Source organism: Lepisosteus oculatus, chromosome 17, assembly GCF_040954835.1.
Source record: "Lepisosteus oculatus isolate fLepOcu1 chromosome 17, fLepOcu1.hap2, whole genome shotgun sequence".
In the NCBI taxonomy this organism is placed as follows: Eukaryota; Metazoa; Chordata; class Actinopteri; order Semionotiformes; family Lepisosteidae; genus Lepisosteus; species Lepisosteus oculatus.
The window spans coordinates 17,690,163-17,711,913 of record NC_090712.1 but is presented as its reverse complement, the minus strand read 5'-3'; the positions used below and the strand labels follow the sequence as shown (position 1 = coordinate 17,711,913).

At 42.8% G+C, this 21,751-nt stretch overlaps 1 protein-coding gene across 3 annotated transcripts; it reads right to left on the bottom strand.

The window, feature by feature from the left end:
- Positions 1-1,347: 1,347 nt before the first annotated feature.
- On the bottom strand, positions 1,348-21,504 carry LOC107079382 (uncharacterized). Of its 3 annotated transcripts, XM_069179963.1 has the most exons (15): positions 21,072-21,093; positions 20,080-20,586; positions 18,202-18,360; positions 17,347-17,451; positions 16,881-17,108; positions 16,542-16,688; positions 15,989-16,108; positions 15,485-15,709; positions 14,089-14,226; positions 13,388-13,501; positions 12,980-13,092; positions 10,903-12,010; positions 9,105-10,643; positions 8,703-8,796; positions 1,348-4,991 (listed from the first exon to the last, which is right to left on the bottom strand). In XM_069179963.1, exons 3-15 carry the CDS (start codon positions 18,352-18,354, stop codon positions 4,396-4,398), a joined length of 4,680 nt encoding a protein of 1,559 aa, XP_069036064.1. In that variant the 5' UTR covers positions 18,355-18,360; positions 20,080-20,586; positions 21,072-21,093; the 3' UTR covers positions 1,348-4,395. The 3 variants fall into 3 exon arrangements, with proteins under 3 accessions (XP_069036064.1, XP_015218553.2, XP_069036063.1); XM_015363067.2 differs by lacking the exon at positions 20,080-20,586 and having other exon boundaries at positions 21,072-21,504; XM_069179962.1 differs by having other exon boundaries at positions 18,202-20,586.
- Positions 21,505-21,751: the final 247 nt, after the last annotated feature.

Genomic DNA, 21,751 nt, shown 5'->3' with positions numbered 1-21,751 from the left:
CTGTTCATTAAAAGAAAAGATTTTCTTCCCTTTAGCTTGCATGTCAACTCCGTGGCTCTTCCAGCTGGCCAACATGATGCGAGCGGACCTGTTGCAGAATGAAGACCTCCACATGTTTTGCATATTTACAGCAGTAGCACGTCTGGGCAGTTAAAAAGGCTGCGTAATGTAAGCTTACACATAAATGTGAAAACTAGTAGCCAGATACACACACTTCTATGCGTTTTAATTAAGTTGTTAAGGTTTGTGGAGCTAATGATTATGAAGTTTATCAAAAACAGCCAGGAGACCGATATTAATGATTCAACAGAAGTGTAGGCGGCGATCTACTGCAGTATTAAACTTGTATTTTACATACGGAGTTCATTTAGGGAAATAGTTAAAAAAGTTAATGCAGAAACACTCATCTTAGTGTATTCTTGTTGCTGAGAAGGATCGGTTTAACAGAATAATCTTGTACGATTATAAAACACGATTAGGCTATTAGACTACTTTTGAACTCTTTAGTTGATTTGTTACCACTGTGCCGCTTTCTTGTGAAAAGTTATTCCATAGAGATTAATGTGAGGGGAAGCGTTAAAGTGGAGATAATTTCTGTTGTAGAGGACAGTCACGTCTGATATGGGTGAAGAAAAAGTGCAGTATTTAATTTTAAAGCAATTCGGTGGAAATTCCATTCTACAGTTTATTCTTACACAGCTTTATTTTTTATTTCTGACATTTATTCTTGGCTGGATGACAACCGAAGGAGATTTAAGTGTTATTGGTCAAGGAAAAGGTGCCGAAATCGTTCAGCGAAGGGTAAGGACTTAGGTTGATGGAGCCCCAGAATCGGCAACAGTAACAAAGGTATCATCGGCTGCATTCAGGTGTGGGCATGAGACCCTTGACGACGACCGGACATCCAGACACCCTGCTGCTGTCATGGCTGACATGTTGGACACATCCATGATTTCTACAACATCGATGGATTCCGAACAGAATCAAGTCATCACATCCTAGAAATCAGCCAACCAGCTTTCATACCTGCCTAGTTTGGACTAGGGACATTATCATTAACCACTGGGACCCTCAAAACCTGGCAAAACCCATTGCAGTCAAAGCACCTGGGGTCCCCATTACCAAAAAGGTGCCACAGTTGGCCACCAGCATAAATGATCATGATTACTATTATGTGAAATTCAAAACAAAGTGTTAATTTCTTCTTATATGCATAAATAACCATTCCAAATGGATTGCTTAACAAAATTAAGCAATTCATCAAGCAGGAAGAAAAGCTGACCAAAGGTGTGCATAAATCCTGTGGAGTTCAAGCCACTATTCACAAAAAGGACTTCAAGCAGATAATAATAATAATAACTTTATTTATAAAGCACCTTTCCATACCCAAGAACACTGTACATAGTGAACAAGAAGTAAAAGAGGGGAAAAAATACAATAAAATTAAAAAATAAACATGAACATGCAAGACAGAATATAGGGTAATCAGACATATGTAAACATAGGTTCACATTTGAAAAAAGTCATAGAATCTGTCTCTCCAAGAGTAGGGGGGAGGGCATCCCATAACAAAGGTGCAGTCACAGAGAAAGCAGTCACCAGAAATCTGAGAGCCATTCTCTCCTACAAGCGCAGAACTGGCCCTGAGCCACTATTGACGACTATGAAATATTAGTGTTCACCTTTGTCATATGTGGCCCATTTTTAAAGACAGATGAAGAGCTCTGCTATGCAACCACAGGCAGTTTTCAAAAGAGAAACAGGTCATTTGCAAGTGGATCAAATTCAAATGTTATTAGCGACACCTCGCACATCTGTTTTAAAACAACTTATTCTGGAAAATTACTGCTCCACCCTCACCGACGAACTACTCCCCGGTCATACAGAATGTTCTTTTTTTTTTACAAAAAGCAGACAGATGTCATTAAAAAAGCCTTTATTGACATGGTACAGGTGAATTTATAGAAAATTAGAAATAGAAAATAGAATTAGAAAATCTGACCTTGATTAACAGGTGAGCAGCAAGCTGAAAAAGTCCATCTCCAACCAAGGGAAGCAATGACTCCTAAGGGGAAGAGAGAAGTCCATGTGAGATCCATTTAATCATTTATTTCAGGCAGGAAAGCCTCCTGTAGAGCCTGTTCTGTGTCGGTTGGCACTATTCTCCTTGCACCCCTGAGATGTTCTTTATCCTGATTTACGGATCATGACAGTAAAATGCTTTGTCCATCTGTAATTGAAAATACCATACCTCCCTTGTGGAAAAGGCATTCTTAAACTGCCATAGGCCTGTCAGGTACACAGACTGATGGCTTCCAAATATCAGGTTCTGAGGCATATTTAAAACCTTAATTTTACATTGATAAACATTTTATAGAAGATTGATAAGCATTTAAACGAAACAGACTATATTCTCCTCACTTAAAATGACTTTTTTTGACTACCAACTGATAAAAGTTAGAGGATGTTATAGACATAATGTAGTGTAAATACTATATTATTTTAGTTGTACTATGGTATGAGGGCGTCTACTTTTCGCCTGCAATTCATTTTAACCTTGTATTAGATTATTATATTTTTAAATCTATTATCTGCCAAAAAAACATCACATTAGTTCACTAGATATTAGAGTGTAAAATCTCACAGGTATCGCACAGAATTGGGATTTTCATTGTTACCCGAGGAAATGGCTGAGGAACACGTGTGTAAAAATATATTGCACAACATATACTTTCTATATGTATAATGATCTCTCCATTACAAATGTGATTTGTATGTGCAAGTTTGAACACAATGTATTTCTAAACAGGTTTAAAAAGTTAAGGTTTTACACTTACCTCAGGCACCAACTCACTGGAAAAATGCTCCTGATAACACTCATTTGGTTATAAAAAAAAGCACAATATCACAAAACAGGAACCACCTCAATCAATACCTCTATAAGGTGTGAATACGTAAATAATACCTGGGATATGTAACATTTCAAAGCTTCACTGTGCTGATGAATCAATATTCCAAATACATACATCAAATATTATTTCGAGAACGTTAAAATTGAGAGGCTGAATTATTTTTAGCAGTGTGTGCGGTATTGATAACAGCTATTCCGCACAAAGGAAAAGGCTTTTTGAGAAGTATTTTACCGAACCCCGCACACATCAGCAGGAAATGATCTGTTTCTGCTGCAGTGCACATTCCATGTTTTTCTTTAGTCCTAAAGTGTGCTTATTTGTTAGATTGCAATCAGACTAAGTGAATGCCGGTCCAAAGTGACTCATGTGGACTGCACATTTGTACACTTTTTACACTCAAGTCAGCTGTTTTTGAACCTCCCAAAGTATCCATCTTGCCATCCTCCGATTTAAGTGGAGTTTTAATGTATGAATAACAGTGAGCTTCCTGCCTGCCACAGCCACTTTACAGAAGGGAGCAGACAACCTTTGCACTGTAGTCCCACTGCTTGACTTGACTTCTATCCAACAGGCAGCTTAATTGACTTTTAAGCGTTTGAACTAATCCAAGAAATCACTTCAAAAATGGAATCGTGCCAAGAACCATATATACTCTTTTGTAATATTTTACATACTCCATCTTTAACATCCTGGAAGTTATTTTTACTCTCCCAAGTTCATTAAGTCACAACTTAATTCAATAATATTGAAAGCAAAGCTGTAACTTAAGAACGAACTGCTCATTAGGTATTAAGCCGTTTTCTTCAAATTGAGATCTCTATCATAAATTCTCTCCAACAATGTCAACAATGTCGGTGATTTTGCTAATTAGGAAAAAATGGCTATTTCTGTTAATCTTTATGGTCATCATAATACTGGGGTATCAGTTTGTTTCTGAATTATTTCACCATGCCTCCTGACACACAAAACATTTAAATAAGTGTAAGAAAAGCTGCCCCTAAAAAAAGTAGACCATTTATAACCAGGAAGAAATATTTAATGCCACAAGAAATGATTAAATTAGGCTGTTAAAAAGGTGTGTTCAAGGATACTTGAATAGTGAAAAACAAAACACAAACTGAAAAGAACCATTGTATTAATTAACTGACATGTAGGACCACAGCAGATGAACTGCAATTCAGAGACATCAATGTGGAAAATGTTTTATTACAAACAAAAATACCATTGTGAGCTTTATATAATAAAGACAAATAATGGTTCTTTTTGTGTAACATAACTTCCGCGTATGTATACAATGTATACACACAAAGACAATTATGGATCTAACATACAGTATATCATGCTCATATATACAGCCATTTATGACATATTTTACTAGCAATGGTAGGTTCACAGAAGTCTGTTCCCCAACTTGCAACTACAAAAAAAAAAAACATGCAGCTTCAACTCTGCTGGGATGATCCATTGGCTTAGCAGCTCCTCCCTATGGCACTTCGCTTGCCCATTTCTCCAAGAAATGCTGCATGTCAAGGTTAAACATGTCAATACCTGCATCTGACAAGTGCACCCCATCAGGTCGGTACAATCCTAACTGCGAGTCCACCTGGATGCTGCCGTGACTCAGCGCTGCTCCTCCCACGGCGCCCATTTCCCTCTTCACCTTGTCGTTGGTCAGCCTGCGGATGTTCTCTGCCATTGCCGCATCCCCGCAAGTCCTCCAGGTACCGCGGGGCAGGATGTTAGACCAGACTAACAGGCAGTCCGGGAAAATGCTCTTCATGGACATCAAGTCCTTCCTAACGGCCAAAATGAACTCCTCCGGTTTCGACTTGCCCAAGTCATTTCCTCCAACGTGCATGATGATGACGTCGGGGTTAGGCCAAGTCCCCTTCATCTGCAGCAGAAAAGGAAGGAGCTGGTCCCAAGTCATCCCCTGTGTGCCTTTCCACCACAAACGCACACAGTTTGGATCCATCCCCAACTGCATACCGTACTCTGGCGATTTTGCCCTCTTCTCTGCCCAAAACACAAGTGAATGGCCGCAAATCCAAACATTCTTTACTTTTTTGCAGGCCTTACCTGCAAATGCAACACACAAGATGTTAACCTCACAAACCGGCAAAGTGTTGCGCGGCATGACGACACTTTTCATCTCACAGTTCTCCACTGATTCCAAGTGCAGGGAGTAAGGAGAGGTTCCTCCGAGTTTTTTCAGTTGAGAATTATGGATTCAGATCTTACAAGTTGGCTTCAGGGATTCTCAGAACAAAAACATCAAGTCTGTGCACAGCATTAGGAAGAAAGATGATTTCGCTTTGATGCTACATTTAATTACATTAGACCGTTGTTGCATGAGAAAGGAGTGGTGCTTTTTTAAGCTTTCTAAACATGGCTGACACAAAAAACAATTTCTTCAATACAAATAAAGGATAAGCCAATAAAGTGAAATTGACTGTGGCTTGTGCATGGTGTAACACAATGGCGTTATCGAATATAACAGCTTTCTGAAGAGTATGTGCTGGACGATGTATGCATTGGAGAAAACAGATGTCTGGAGTCTTCTCCAGAGACATGACGCAGGAGGTGATGCTTTTTGGTCACCATAGGTGAAACATCTATGCAGCATTGCAAAACCAAAAGTGGATTGGTATCCACGCAATGACATCACCCACTGGGGACACTAGCATGTTTCAGGTTATGTCCAAACGGCGGGAAAGTAATTGAAGACAATCTGGCAACCAGAAGGTAGGATTTTTGCCCCTTTGCTCCCATGAAGGGAGCTCTCAAATGTCGGAAGTTCAGTGCAGGAAGTTCAGCCTTGTGAAGTGTGACTGGATGGACTGCTAGAGTAGTATATGAAATTGAATATCTTCCAAATCTGTTAAGCATGTTTGGTCAATAATTCACAAATTCCTTTATTGACTTAGCCTCATATTTCAGAAAGTGGTCAAATCTAAAATGCTGTTCAACATACAGACATCCTCCGAGTACACATCAATAGCTTTACACAAGTATACTCACCCAAACTATGCCCTTGCAAAAATATTATGAAGGAACAGAACTGTAATCCAAAGGCAATTTTGACAGAATAAATTTAGCTAATTCTGTTGTATCTAAACCCATTCCTTGACCTCACTCACCACTGTTAACAGAAATGCTATGATCACACTTTCTTGAATCACATTATCGAATCGCATAAATGCAGTAAAACACAAGATGTTTCGCACCGATATAAATCAACGAGTCCGTGTACTGGAAATCTGATACACACAGTGGGGATACTGTACTGGGGAGGAGCGGAAGTGAACCATCTGGGCTTCTGTCACAGGTACTGCAGCTTTTCTCACTGTCTGCAAGACTGCAAGTGAAGAGTGACACTGTCGCGTTCAATGGCTGCACTAACACACTGCATAGTCTTTCAGAATATTTACAGTGCCGACAGCCAAAATGTTTAGTACAGGAAAGACCAAAATTACTGGGATCAAAATGCTTTTGCATGTTAAACCCCAGGAGCTGACGTAAAAGGAGCTAGACTGTCTGTCCACAGACTTTTAAAAAACAGCAAGGAATTCCAAAACGTGAAATGTGAACTTGGAGGCAATAAAGCACAGCAATGGCAACAAGCAAAAGACAAGTTAAAATCTGAACAGAGCTTCAGTTTTACCAGAAGACATTCTCCATGGGTTGCCAATAACGTACATAATAATTTTGCATCAGTAGTCGTCACATTATAACGGATTTACAAAAGGCAGCTGAGAGCTTCTGAACAACAGTCTGAGGAGAAATAGCAGCACAAAAATACAGCAGCTACTAAGCCTATCCAGTTCATATAGAACACTCTCTTGACTACCACAAGGATCCTGTAAATTCACACTACAGGTGGCTCAACAATGTCATCAAGAAGGACTCTTAGCTTCTGTCTTGCATTAATGGGGCGCTAGATTACGTCTTAGGGTCCCACTGATTCAGCTCTTTGGACCTGCGTAATAACTACTAGTGAGTTGAGGTGGCCCCCAAGGACAGGCCAAAGACTGCCTTCTCTATAGGCCAGGGGCTGTGGTAACACACTGCCATGCCTGTCTGACTATGCAATGCAATTCCCGGCCACCTTCCAGCGGCCAATGGAAAGGGTACCAAGTGGCGTGCTCACCTCAGAGTGCCCAGTGTACCCGGATGAACCGCTGGTGCAGGCACCCTTGTTTTCTGAGGTCCTGGACAACTAAAGAAAGGTCATGGACCGCCTAAGGAAGGCAGGTCTCAAGCTTCATCCAAAGCAAAGTCCACTCCTGTGGCAAGAGACTCGCTTGCTGGGACAGATCACTGGCCACAAGGAGTCTCCGCAGACCCCGGAAAGGCGGCCACACTCCTGGCGGCTCAGGAATTCAGGGGTTTCATTGGACTGGTCTCCTACTTATGCCATTATGGTGGTAAAAATAGGTTTAAGGAAACTAAAGCCCTTTTCATCTCCAATAAATCACCACAGAAAGACTAGACCGGAGTGCATCCTGGCAAACAACAGACACAAGGCAGGATATCGCCTAGACAGGACACCAGTCAATCACAGGGCAAACACACAAACACACAAACTAGTGCCAATTTTCCCAGAAGCCAATTACCCTTCCAGTATGTCTTTGGACTGAGAGGCAGCAATGCTAACTACTGTACCACTGTGCCACCCTAAAACCAAAACAACACACTGTAAATCCATGAACTTGTACCCGTAAGGGAAAGTAACTAGACCTTCACAAATAGAACAAGGTACCTTTCAAGAATCACAGCCCCCCAATTACCAAAACAATAAGACCTGTTCATCCGTAGTATACTTGTATGCTTATATCATTATCACCCACAAAAACTATTAATTTAAGCTAATTCAGCTTGTGTAAATTAAGGCAAATCTACCGGAGTTTTTGTTGATTTAAAATGTTTTTCTGTCTCTTATGTCTCTTAGCTGGATTTGCTGAATTTTATTATCTTTCAGTATATGATTCTTTTAAGAGGAACATATCTGATTATTAGTGTTCTATAACACCACATATGCAGTTTCCTTACATATAGTTGAACAATATTAAAATGCAATTAAGTTTCTTACAGAAAGTACAGCAGTTTCAAGTACAAAATTCAAAACATTCTTAACTCCTTAAACTAGGTACTAGAGGACACTAAATTGTACAAGTGATTCATGTTTTTAGGTAACTACTGCAGTCAACATAGATACATGTGTTTTTGGGGTTAACCTTCAGTGTTCCACCCAGTCACACTTAAACACTAGAAAAAACATGGCTTAATCGGCCTCTGAGTTCATCTACAGACTTGACTTTTAATAAGCTGATTGCTGCAAGTCCTGGCTTGAGATTTGCAGTAAACGAAAACCACAACAGGAAACAGAAGTCACACATGCCAGCTCCTAGTACCCCAGGCACCCCTGTGCTGCTTCATGTTTCTAGTGTTACTTTCATCCATGAAAAACATCTGTTGAAAAAGAAACTTTCACCACATATAAACTGCAAAGCATATATAAACAAACAGATAAAATCTGATGAAACACAGTGTTACTCCATCAAAAGTGTAAGGCAAGGAAAAAGTTGTCAAGGTCATTCTTAATTCATGAAACTCTGTCAAAACAAAGTTAAACATTAAAGTAGACTAAAACAATTACAGATGTTTGGCTGTTTCATTAGTTGCAAGTTCCCTTGACCAATGCAAATATGTTTTTCCTTGTTCATGGCAGTTAACTGAACTTTCTTAATGATAGAAAAATAATTAGGTTTCAAAAGGAGAAGTATGTACCTGGCAGCTTTTTCTGACGGTCAGGGTCTTTCTTTTCCAATTGAGAATCCTGCTGTTCTTTTTTCCGTCTCATTCTTTCTTTAAACTCTTCCAGCTGGATGAAAAAGGGAGACATATCAAGTTTAGGCTGTAATAAAACACCGGAACCAGTGTGATTGTTAAATATAAAAAAAAATAACTGAAAACAAAGGGACGTGAGCATCTACGAATATGTTTAAACTTTAGAATGAATATCGACAAAAACCTTCAGTTTTATTGAATATGTCCCTTCTTATGATGAACTCACAAACTCCAGCTACAAACATTCTGCAACGTCTGCTGAACCTTTGAAATAGTCACAAAGCAGCAAGAAAACACAAAGTGGCATCTTTTAAGAGAAGAGATAAACGAGAGTGCCTATACCCGTTTCTTCTGTTTGGGTTTAAGACCTTCAGATAGCTGTGGTGGGTCGCTATTGCCTGTCGGCCCGGGGGAGAATGCAGGAGACTTTTCCTGTCTGCAAGCAGGCGTCACCTCCACAATCACGGACTCCTTGCTCTTGGCCGGCGCAGTCGGGCTGATTTTCACCGTGTTGATTACTCGCAGGTAGCGCCTCGAAGACGGTTTGTCCTTGGCGGTCAGGGCGGGGGAGACGCCGGCAGCGCTTGCCGAGGCCGGGGCGAGACCACACGCCGGGCCCCCTGCAGGTTCCTGGGAATACACCGGCAGCCCAGCCAGGGGGTTCTGCGGGAAGGGGGGGTAACCGGACAAAAGTCCGCCCGATAACTGGAGGGGGGGGAAGCCCGGCGGGGCCGCAGGAGGGGATGGGAGCCCGAGAGCCGAGTGAGAGTGGAAACCCACTGGCGGCTCCCATGGAGGTAACGGCACACCAGCAGAAACCCCTTGCAGAAAATGCAGCAGGGGCTGACCAGGAGGTCCCATCTGATAAGTTAAAGGATAACCACCCAGCTGGTCAGAGAAACTAGGTGAAGGCACGTCTGGCGGAGGGGGAAAACCAGGCCACCCGGCAGGCATGGGCAGCGCGTGGCCCGCAGAACCGTCGGGCGCGGGCCCGAACGCTTGGTACTGAGGATAGTGTGGCACAGAGTAAGCCGGCGCCTGGGGGGGGAAAGGGGAGGCAGACGGAGCCATGGGAGCAGCTGGAGAGGGAGGAATGGAGTGGTGCGTCCGGCCGACACCCTGAGAAGTCACAGGGACCTCCATCTGCCTTTCCCGCTCTGCGATGCTCCTTTCCGAAGGCTGCCGCTCCGATTCTGGGGACTTCGTCTGGCTGCGCTGTCTGACTACGTTCCCAGTGGCGGCTGCTCCCGTTTTCACTGGCTCCCTGTCCGAGGAATCGCACGACTTGGATTTCAGCTTCTTCCCATAGAGGCGTTCCTGAGTCCTCATTGCCAGCTTACTTACTTCAGCCACCCCGATGTCCAACCCTATTGTTCGGAGAAGTGTCTGGATTTTATCATAATTCTGGGCCGCATCTTCATCTTCTCCCTCCTCTTCTTTCACTGCTGCAGGGCTCTGCCTCTTGGACATATCAGATTTGGGATGGAGGTCATTTGTGGACGCGTCCTCGCCGTAGAGAAACTTCTCCTCGTCTTCAATGTGCAGAAAACCCTTCCAGTTCTCCTCTGAGCTAAGCAGGTCATGTTTAATTCCCAAAATGCGGGAAAACCCACTGCTATCCTTACTGGCCTTCTCGTGAGGAAGAAGGAAATCATCCTCTGGTTCTTGGGATTTGCTTCTCTCTTCCTTGCCCTCATGGGGGAAAGAGTGCTGAGGAACAGGCCTGCTGGTTTCTGGCACGGAGGACTCTTCCCTTGCTTCCCTGAGCAGAGTGGAGAGGAGGCCAGAATCCACCCCTTTGTTGAGAGTGTTGAGGAATCGCTCAATCTGCATAGATAGGTTACTGCTTCTCTTCACCTCTGAGGCTTCACTGCCATTATTCTGTGAAAGCAGAGAAGATTCATTAAAACACAGGATCGTAGAAAAAAAGAGTGATACAGGATTTTTTTTGTCTCTAACCCATATATCATATACTGCAGCACGTTTTTGAAGAGGTCAAATCAGATGTCTGTTGTTTTTAAGGAGTGTAACGCAGATCTTTCTCATCTGATAAGGCATCAAGTCTGATATGACCTGCACAAAATACTTCCCAAATATGACAACTGAACAAAACAAAAAAATGGAAAAACAAGTCTCAAACCTTATTGTTGAAGTCTGGTTCCATTCCAGGATCATTCGGTTTCTTCAAAATAGGCTTTACAGGTAAGGCAGGAGCTGTAGGATGCTGCATATAGCCGCCAGCCTCTGCAGGAAACCGTTTTCTGTAGCTATCATCCTCCACTGCCCTGAAGGACCTAAAGTCACCAGCCTCAGTGGTCCTGCCACTCAGGCCTTGGTGACTATTCTCCCTGTCTATAAGGGTTCTCTTTTGAGCTATATGCTTCTCCAGGATTTCCAGCTCCCTCTTCTTGCTAGCAAACTCCAGATTCCAGTAGCTGTTACTGGTTTCTAAGTGCTGGGGCAATGGACTGGGACTAATGCTCTGGCTGCTAAAACGCTCTGCATTTCTCTCTCTTGTGTAACTCCCATTTCCACTACTATTGGGGCTATCTCTGTGCCTGTGGTGACTGTCACCACCTTCTCTACTCATGTTCCAGCTGCGCCTCCTGCTACTACTCCGAGATCTTTGCCTACTGCGGTACCCACTGTGCTCCCTGCTCCAGCTACGTTTCCTGCTCCCACTCCGAGATCTTTGCCTACTGTGATGCCCGCTGTGTTCCCTACTCCAGCTTCGCTTCCTGCTTCCACTCCGAGATCTTTGCCTACTGTGATGTCCACTCTGCTCTCTGCTCCAGCTACGCTTCCTGCTTCCATTCTGGCTACATTTTCCACTATCATTCCAACTCCTGTCTCTGCTCCTACTTCGACTGCATTTTCCACTGTGATTCCAGCTGTATTCCCTGCTTGTACTCCGGCTGTCTCTCCTCCTGCAGTGACTACTACTTTCCCTGCTCCTGCTGTGATGGCTGCTCAGATATCTGCCCAGCTCCCTGCTTCGACTCCTACTGTGTTTTTTACTGTGACTCCAGCTGTGTTCACTGCTTCTGCTGCGACTGTGCCCTCTAAGCCTCGTGTCCTCTATCCATTCAGTGGGTCGGCACGTATCCGAGCTTCTCCTCAGGACTTCTGGGTCCATGCCATACTCTGAAACCATGTCATTTTCCTCTGCAAATTCTCTTGATCTCTTCTCTTGCTGCAACCGGTACTCAGGGTTTAACCCTTGCAAGTCAATGTCCCCATGGTCCTCCCTGGAGGACAAAACACAGAGATTGTGTCTTTTCAGTCTTATGACAATACATCTTAAAAAGAACAACATTAAAGCCTCCGTGTTCTTACAAAGCTCATTCACTCAAAAGCGCAAAAGCTTTCAGTGGCTACTGATCAAGTTTAGTAGAGGTCTAGTAAACATACTTTAGTGAACTTCAGGAATTAGCACACAAAATTGGTGCATTTAATCATCACGCTGTGTGCACCGGTAATCCTCTGTTATTAACATTCAAAAACTCATAGAATATTTTACAAATCAAACATATATAATCAGATATTTTCCAAGAACTCTACAGACTATACCACTTTTCAGCAGGAGAAATGAATGGAACAAGAGCAGTTCCCACTGGTGTGCACAGAACTAAACAAAAAATGCAATAACTGGGACATAATTTAGAGAAGTGGACCTGCATGATTATATTCCAAGTAGCCACTAAGGTATTTCTCCGATTGTAGAGATTTTCACATTAAGTTTCCAACAGCCTGAGACATTACATAATACGTAGATACCTTGCATGACAAATTGCATTCTAATGTAAAAACAAAAAACCCTTTTCTAAGCCTCATGTAAAATCCAAGGCTTGTTTTGTCATAATACTGCAGTTGTTGAGAAAAACTATTTGAAATTCAAAAGCCATTCTGATCACCAACCAGTGAGGTTCACATCCAGCAACGAAGAGCAGAATCCAGAATGTGAAAAACACATTGCTCAAAGGCTGGCTTATGAGTGAACACTGAAGCTGATCAGAAGCTGTTCATGTCTTTTCATTACAGCTGACTCCTGCCTCCTCTCTATTTCAACAATTCAGAAGACACTGACTGACATTTCAGCTGCTTACACTCGCAGAACTCTTATACCTGCATCCTCGAACTGAGCTAAAAGAAAGCCACCAGCTGACGCAGTGCCCAGACCTGTCCAAACCATCTGCAATGCCCAAAGTGAAACTCACCCTCGGTGGAAGAGTTCTTGAGCATTTTCCTCATCAAAGGAACCGAGGTTAACTTTCAGGTTCGATATACTGGGACCTATTGAGTCTTTCAGGAACTTGAAGCTCATTTTCTTCTAAAGAAGGGGACACGAGGGCACAAAAGAAAACAAAAACTATAAATGGGCAGCACTCTTTCACACAAGAAAAAACTCTTTTTCATTCTTTCACTCTGGTTTACATGCAGTCTTGTATGCACAGAAAAAGAAATGAAATTCTTATTCTGTAACATTAATTAGCATTCACTATGACAGAGACGTAATACTACAAAGGATGCCTTCCGTTCACTGGGACAGACTTCTCAGGTCTTACAGCGTCCAGCACCGTTTTCAAAACTACAACTATTCAAATAAAAAATGGGAAAGAAATAACCTTTTCTCTTGCTTTGTAGTCAACGGTCTCACTCTCAGAACGAGAGCTGGGAATCGCTGCGTTTTTAAGTTTCTTTATCCGTACTGCCTGGTCCCTTTGATCATCAGACGCAACCTGGAAAGTGAGAGATTACTGACGTGTGCGTGCAATCCATAAATTACTGAAGACTGTTAGCTCACAGACCATTACGAATTTATTGAAATTCAATTTTTTACATAAAATCAATAATGTCATGTCAGAAAATATCAATTCAGACAATTTATTTTACCTCTGAGACTTACATAACCCTGGTCCTTCCATACATTTGTGACTTCTCATTCTTTGTAATGTTTTTATTCATTGGAACTTTTAAAAACAAAATTCCATGCATCCACTATCAGAAAGGCACACTTGACATTTTTGCTCATTGAACATACACAAAATGGATTTCTGTATTTTTCATTTTATGAGCTTTTGGTAAAAAAAAAATGCTGCATTAGATGGAGTATACACTTGTAAACCTAAATGATTTTATTTTGTAATACCAGTTAATAAAAAATGTTACAATCGCTAGCAGCTTTGGCTTCAAGAGAGATTCTTTTGTGCATCATAAAAGGCAAGAATCTGGACAACAGGAGACCCGATACTGTCCTGTAATGGGTGAAGCCCTGCTAACGCTGACTGCCAGCACTGCGAGGTCAGAGCCACAGTGGTGCACTTACATGGACTGCTGTGAACTCCACTTCATCAGAGATACAGAGCCTGTCCTCGCCCATGACCTCGCTTAGGCAAAAGAACATTCTCGGGCTGCGCTTGCACTTAATGAACCCACAGGATGCCCCTGTGTCAACTACCACACCCTAAAAGGGAAACAAACACAGATGACTGCACACACAAAGCTGTTGGTTTTGGCAAGTTGACCAGCTTCTATGTTCGTGAGATTGGACTTTTTTGCCATCTCATTTTTCACCGCACTGTTTTTTCTTTCGCAGTTACAAGCAGGGCTGTTCCCTGCTCTGTGCTGTGCTTGGGGATACTCTGTACAAACAAATGTTTGGCATGGGCTGATGAGATAAAGAAGGGTGCCCTGCTGGCGTCAGCGGATCCCAGCTTCTATCATGATGCATTCAAGCAAGACATTTTGTTTAGTTTTATTTTCTGCACCCAGAAGACTCCTGCATAAGCTAAGTAACCCTAATGTCTGGGTACAAAATTGCTACATTAAGCCCTCAACTGAACACCAGGTTATATTCCTGAAGGCACGGGTTTCAAGGATTTCTATATCCTGTGTATTTGCAGCCATCAAGTCTCTGCATAAAACCTATGTAACAGCTTCTGGCCACTGTTAGATTATAAGAAATAATGCACATCTATCTTTCCAATCTGAGCTTTTGAACAGTAAGAGGAAAGAAACTAAGTATTGTACCATACACACTGGGGATGACCTGAAAACTGCTGCGGACAGGTGACTGACAGGCCATGCCACGATGATGAAGATGATGACTGGTTGGTCACCTCTCAGGAAACAAAGCTGGCACGGTGATGAAGTTTTGTACTTTCTTACAGTACCCATGTGTATAGCTAAAAGAGTATTCCAGAAGATTTGTACTTTACAGCTTTTCTCAATTTTAGACTAGGTGCTCACCTGCTATGGGTGTACTGATTTGTGTTCAGTCATGGAGAGGTATGCACTGTAAAAAGGATTCATGCATTCTATTCATTTCGTACTGCAAAAAAAGGTGCACACAACCTGGGTCTACTGTACAATGAAGAAAAACCCCATAACTCACCCTCACCCCAAAAGAAAGAGTGAGACCAAACCTGCCATCCTTTTACAGCTTCAATAAACACTGTTTTAGACCAACAAGCTTTGTGGGTATTAAAAAGCAATTCAGTACACCCTGAAAGGCTCAGAGTTTTGATAGAACATCTAACGTTGAACTCGCAGAAGCTTAATAAAGAAATACACTAACAAGCTTGAGAAAAGTTACAAACAGGGAGCACATGATAAATGCAGGAAAGAAAAGCACATTGCGAGGTAGAGGACAAGATGCACTTGATTGGGCTCCTGAGAATGTTACCATTACCGTTATTCTCAGCTGTGGGAAAGGAGCTTACCGTTTCTCGAGTTTCCTTAGTAAACTGGAACGTGTCGGGCAGGATCTCAATGTTGATGGCGCGTTCTGCCCCAGTGCTTCTGTTTGTGGAGATGTTGAACTGCACATGATCGCCTTCAAACACAGTCATCTCTGTCTGCAAGTCCCTCGCCCCAAAAGGCAGCTCTTGATCTGAGCCATTTATCCTCACCAAGACACGGCCTGGGAAAGATTCAGGTCCAGCAATCTGCAAGTACAAGCAAAATTCAATCCCAGCATCACTCCAGTTCAGAAAAAGAAAACAGTTTCTAGGTGGGCTGACCTGAAATTGTACACAAGATCTGAGGTCTGTCAGACCTGTGTAATCAAAACTGCCTGGAGTGCATTTTGTGCCCGATTCCTCCTAATGCAAGTTAAATTACACTTCTTTGACCTCAATGTCTCAACACAAACTGCAGCAGAAACAATTTGCTAATTATTACAAAGAAACCTTCTAAAAAAGTAACACTGATACTACGACGGATACCTGTTTTGTGTTGCAGAGTTTTACTGTTGGCTTGATGACCACTCCATCATACAGCTTTGTACCGACATCCTCAAAAACAACAGTCCTCTGTGGTAGCACCTCTGGGGTCACTGCTTTCCACTGAAAAGACAAACCAGCCAGAAAATCTCCTTTGACCTCCTGTGATCGCAGCACTGTGGCATCCACACAGTCCTTCAAAGTATTAAAACACAACAGCAAATCTCCAAGAAAGCACAGCAAATACAAAAATTAAAAGGTGCTAAGAAACAATGTGACGGAATGGAGACAACATTCCTAGACTCTGCTGGTCGTAGATAACTTCTATGTTTGGAGAAATACAGACAAAATACTACTTTGGCTTCTTTCTCTGCAAGGCAGGACATATTTTGTATTTCTCATGTGGTGTGTTGAAGGGTACATGGAAAAAAAAGAGGTTTCCTGAAACACTTAACATTAAATGAATATCTTTTTTTTGTATTTGTTTTTTTATTCCGAATCGAGATGGAAGTAAACAAGAAAGACATTAAGACTATTTCACACACTACAGCCCTACCTTCTCTTTGTCCTTGGTGACAGTGGGGGCTGCCAGAGTGGATTTCTTTTCCACAACCTCCACAAATCTCTGCTCGAATGGCGTTCTACTGGAGTTCTCAGGAAGCTTCTTGACTCTTGCTCCCTTCTCTTGCCCTGCGCTCTCATCCTAAGGGAAAAAGCAATTATTTCAATGCTGTACACCATTTGGACTCGAATAAAAAAAAGCAATGGGAACAATGTGGCATGATTTCACAAAAGTGTCAGCACTGTTACGGTGCAGCAGAAACGTGTTATAAGTGTGTGTCTAGCTGACAGTGAAATCCAGTCCTACATATCAGCCTATCGGCATCTTTCTCACCATTTCTCTGGCCTCCCTGGTGTGACAGAAGGAATCCGGCAGGACTGCGATGTTAGTGGCCCTCCTCAGCTGTGTACTGAGGCTCTTGACAATGTTGAATTGCACACGGTCTCCCTGCATCAGAGCAACGTTACTGTCGTCCTCTCCAAACATCAGCACTTTGTCCCCGCCGTACACCTTGGCCTCAATGCGGCCAGGAAGAGCACCTTCCTGGGATTCCTCATTTGCCTGAGGTCATGGTCAACCAAGAGACGTGAAGCTGAATTAGATGGCTCTTATTCAATACAAAAACCATACAGTACAGTCTTATTATGGATGAAAAATGATCGTCTCAGATGTAAAAAAATGTTTTACTACTTGGATCAAATAGGGGTTTGTCTTAGTATTGAAACCAGTTAACGTAAATGCATTCAGATAGTCCCTGGAAATACTTAATCCGAAGTAAAAGTGACCAGCTAAATGTTACCTGGACACTGCGGAGATCTCTGGTAACGGTTCCTTCAAAAACCTGATCACTTAAGTCCTCAGAGCTCCCAGGCACTATCAAAACATCAGTTGCCCTCAACCTCCCCTAAAAACAAAGTCAAAATCACATATGGGAAGAACGCACACAGAGAATATCAAATATCGAACTAATCTTCTTATAATGTGGTCTTTTATGACAAGTCACAGAATCACATGGTAACCTGTGGGAGACAAACAGTCCTGAGACAACTCCACTCATCACAAGGACAGGGGCTTCAATAAATTCCTCCAACTTTCTTTTAACAAATTGATCCATTAATCCATTAATTTGAAAAGTCCACCTCCTTTAATTTCACTAACGAAAATATTTCTGAATCGTTTCATTCCTAGACTTGGGAGGAGGAATGTATTCTGTGAAGTTTAAATATTTTCCTAAAATATGGAGGTTTACATGCATGTTCGTTCTGTAAATCAGTAGAAAACATGGAAAGTCTTCAACTTGTTTGCAGGAGCTGTAAGGGTTGGATAATCTCTCCAGGAGGGGTGCAGCTGAGAACTACGAAAGGACATGAATTTTTCCCACTTTAAAATAGCCTTTTATTTTTTTATCCTTTTAAAATATCCTTTATTTTTGTCTGATAAGGAGAACATGAAATTTGCGCTGAGAATACTGCACTACCTGCTATAAGGTAAAATCCAAGTTGTGCCGAACAAGCATTGAAATACCAAATTACTGTTTAACTCCAATATTAGAGAATTTAATACATCTTTCTCCCGTGATAATGACTGCATCACAAAAGAGACATGGCAGTGTTATCACAGTCCACCTAACAGCACCAGCCCATATCGCTGTTACCCGGTCCGGTGGCTCCCTCACGGCCTCCCGTCCCGCACAGGGCCTGGACCCAGAACCAGGACCAGGGCTCATGCCCACGTGGTGGGACGGGGAATCCCAGAACATCCGAGAAGGCCTGGACGGCCCTCTGTGGTCTGGTGGGCCAACGGACATACCACCCTGTGTGGGGAAAGGGTGAGCAAGATGATTCAGGCACGGATATGTGTCCCTGCAACCATTTCCTATACTTGAAATGAAATTGAATATTTCACACTGCATCCCTATTCTAAAGGGTTCATGGAAGACAGAACAGAACTGAAATATACACTGATCCAAAACAACAGGCTTTGTGACACAGTAGCAGGACTGTGGCCGTCCTCACAGTAGTAATTTTAAGAAAAATAAAAGAACATCATGCATACAGTATGTCAGTGGGTCACATATGGCTTAGTGGCTATTGTGTGTCAGATTATTTTAACCCATATTCATACCACCAAGAAAAACCTCATAATGCAGATACCATATTGTCCAACCCACCCAACCCTACTTCTGTCCATCAGGTCTGACCCACACTGGAGTTCAACCCTCATGTCTCCTTTGGCCTTCCCCCAGTAATCAGCCATCTGAGTCTCAGAGATAAGCAGAAGTCATTTGAGCAGGGCAGCACCTGCCATCAGGACAAACAGACTGACCTTATCTCTCATACCCTCTGGCCTTGATAAGAGAGAGAACACTGATAAAAGGAGAGGAATACAGTCCACGTTATGTGTATATAACCTATTGTATATTATCTACATGCTTATTTAATTTGCAAGGCATTTGGTAGTATTTTCTTCTATTCTGCACTCTATGTTAATGCTCTCAGACTTCCTTACTTCATTCTTTAGCTTTTCCTGATCCTTCCTGCAATCCCTATGTGACATTCCACTGCTGCCCATTGTATAAGGCACAATTAGATTTGTAATTGTTTGAGTCTGCTGAGTACCTGGTTTTACAGCAGTAACCCTTCTCATGCCACAAATCATCTGTCCACCTCCCTTTGCTGAAGCACACTTCTGTCCACCTCATGCATTTTACTTTATACAGGAATGACCAATACTGTGAACTTCACTAATGTTGCATTTCAAGGTATACACATATGGATGGATATAGAGTTGCGTGAAAACCTAAACATTAAGTAAGGGTTTCTTGGCAGGAAGCAAAGCAAAGAAACAGCTTAGAATTCATGTGTATGTAGTCCTTGCAAGAACACAGAAGAGTATATAACTTTCAGGTACTCTCTGCGTGCGTAAGCGCACTTTTCAAAGCTTAAGAAGTATGAAAATGTGAAAAAGTCATGGACCTACAACTGATTTTATATTCACCCCTTCTTCTCTTGCTCTCTCATCACTCAGCATGATTTTCAATTAAGTAAATACAATAGCATTAATTAGAGAGGCCTTCCTCATTGTGCGCTTGCACGCAACTAAGCAACAGAAATAAACTTCTAGTGATCCTTCTCTAAAGGCCCAGGATGAGGCCTTGCACATTTGTGGCCATTCCCGACATTCTACTGCCAGACTTATGAGAGTCCTCCCAGCCGGCTCTTGGGCACTCACACCCCAGGGGATCCCAGCCTCCTCCTCTTGCGGCCAGCAAGTCAGTCCTCAACCAAGCCAGTTAAACCAATTCTACTGTGGCTACAGCATTCAATAAACCTGGGTGCTGTTATTCCTTGTGAATTAAGAATGGGGTGCATACACAAGCACTACAGAGGCCAAAGGCATGTTAAAAACCCCTCAGTGCAAAAAGAAAAAGGCCTTAACTGTCTTAAAACAAGAAGGGTGGAGAAACTTAAGAGTTTAAAGCAGTCTAAGGAGTCAGGTTATGTCCATGCTTACAATCCTTAATGAAACTTACAGGTTGTTTTATTGGAATAGCAGCAAGGTTTTCGTATCCCCACTCAGTAGTTTGGGAATGTATTCAATCATGAAAAGCAATAATTAAAAGGCAGCCTCCAATGCATTTAACAGCTGAACACTGTCAAGGTGAGCTGAAACCCGAACCCGCAGGGGTGTGTGTGGGGCCCTGCAGGACCAGGACTGGAGGAGCAAGAGGTTCCTTTCAAGTTGAAGAGCAAAAGAAAAAAAAAAAACAGTCTCCGAGGTCATCTTCAGACAGGTGAAGAACGTGAAAATGGCCATACAGCAGGAATGGTGTTTATTTTCCTTCCTTTGACTATTCAGCGTGGAATTAACCTCTGCTTGTTCTTTTCCAGGTCCCCTTCCTACCTCTGCGCCACTCTTCTCTTCAGTGGGCTTTTGGAAATAAAATACTCTTTTACTGTATTTTGTTCTGTACAGTGCCCAGCCTCGCTGAATTCACCACAGGATGGTACAACACGGCCGTCAATTCTTAGAACGATAACTGCGGCATAAAAACCGAAAACAAAAGACGAAAGTGCCATCACACCGATTTGCATAGAAATTCACTCAGCACAAAGGATATCCAGTCTTTCATTCTCTTTTTACAAACTGAAATGGGGGGGGTGGGGGATACAATGGCACACAAAATACGGGAGGTGACCCTAAAAACACCAACTAGCTTAACAGCGGAAAATAGTCCAGCATGTCAACTTTATACAAGTATTATTCTACAGTGCTGCCAAGGTTTGCTCAACGTATTCATTCACACACTATTCGTATTAGAAACGACATCAAGATCTTACCGAAATTACATTACAACACGCATACAGGTCTCACTCCTAAACTTAAATCCTCCATTTTTCTTTTAAATCTGGTCACTTCGCCCCCCAGACTCGAACCCAGAGCCGGGTCCCGATGTATAAACAAGAAGCCGAAGAAAACGAGATGTTGTAACTGTCCTGACTAGCCACGGCCCCTTGGTTTTACCTGCTCGGGAAAGCCCATCGCCAGCGGGCAGTAGTCTCGGTCCGTTCTCCTCATCGGGACGGCCGTGCTGTCGGAGTCGGGGTGCCCGCGGCCCCTGGGTGGACAGGGGGTCCCATCCCAGCATCTGTCGGGCCCTCCGTCACGACTCGGCCTGCCTCGGTACATTTCAGCGTGCAGCGCCCACTCCCAACGAGCGGCGCAAAGCTGCCAACTGCAACGAAGTGTTTTGTTTATTTCTTCTTAAACCCAGTCCCTCGTAAAGCGACCGCCACCCTCCCTGGCCCGCAATCCCTTGGTTTCTGGTTGTGATTTGTTTACATTCCCAGTCGTACACTCTCGCTTCTCGCTCCTCTGCCCTCGGTGGACACGGCGAGCTGTGGGCCGACTGAACCAAACCAAGAGTTTATATCGCGCTGCATACCTGCCGTAGCCTGCTGCCACCTCGTATCATACTCGGCTGTGCACTGTTCCGTGTAAAACTGATCTCAGATGCACAATGTGAATGACAAAATCCCTGTTTATTACTTTTATTGTTGCACAGAACGAGACGTTTATAAAAGATTGTCCGTTTTCTTGTAATCCTGCGTTATCAAGCGCAACACAAATCTTGAATTCTTTGCAGTTTCTACCAACCACATCTACTACTTTCTGAGTTTTTTGACAAAGAAGAGTTATCTTCC

What these genes read in the sequence shown, in the direction of transcription:
- LOC107079382 (XM_015363067.2), bottom strand. Translation starts at nt 21,236, where the DNA reads ATGTACCGAGGCAGGCCGAGTCGTGACGGAGGGCCCGACAGATGCTGG. An exon ending in CCAGGGAGGCCAGAGAAATG is followed by an intron (nt 16,689 to 16,880) that starts GTGAGAAAGATG and finishes TTTTTCCCTTAG; the next exon opens with GATGAGAGCGCAGGGCAAGA. An exon ending in CCGTCAGAAAAAGCTGCCAG is followed by an intron (nt 4,992 to 8,702) that starts GTACATACTTCT and finishes TTGCATTTGCAG; the next exon opens with GTAAGGCCTGCAAAAAAGTA.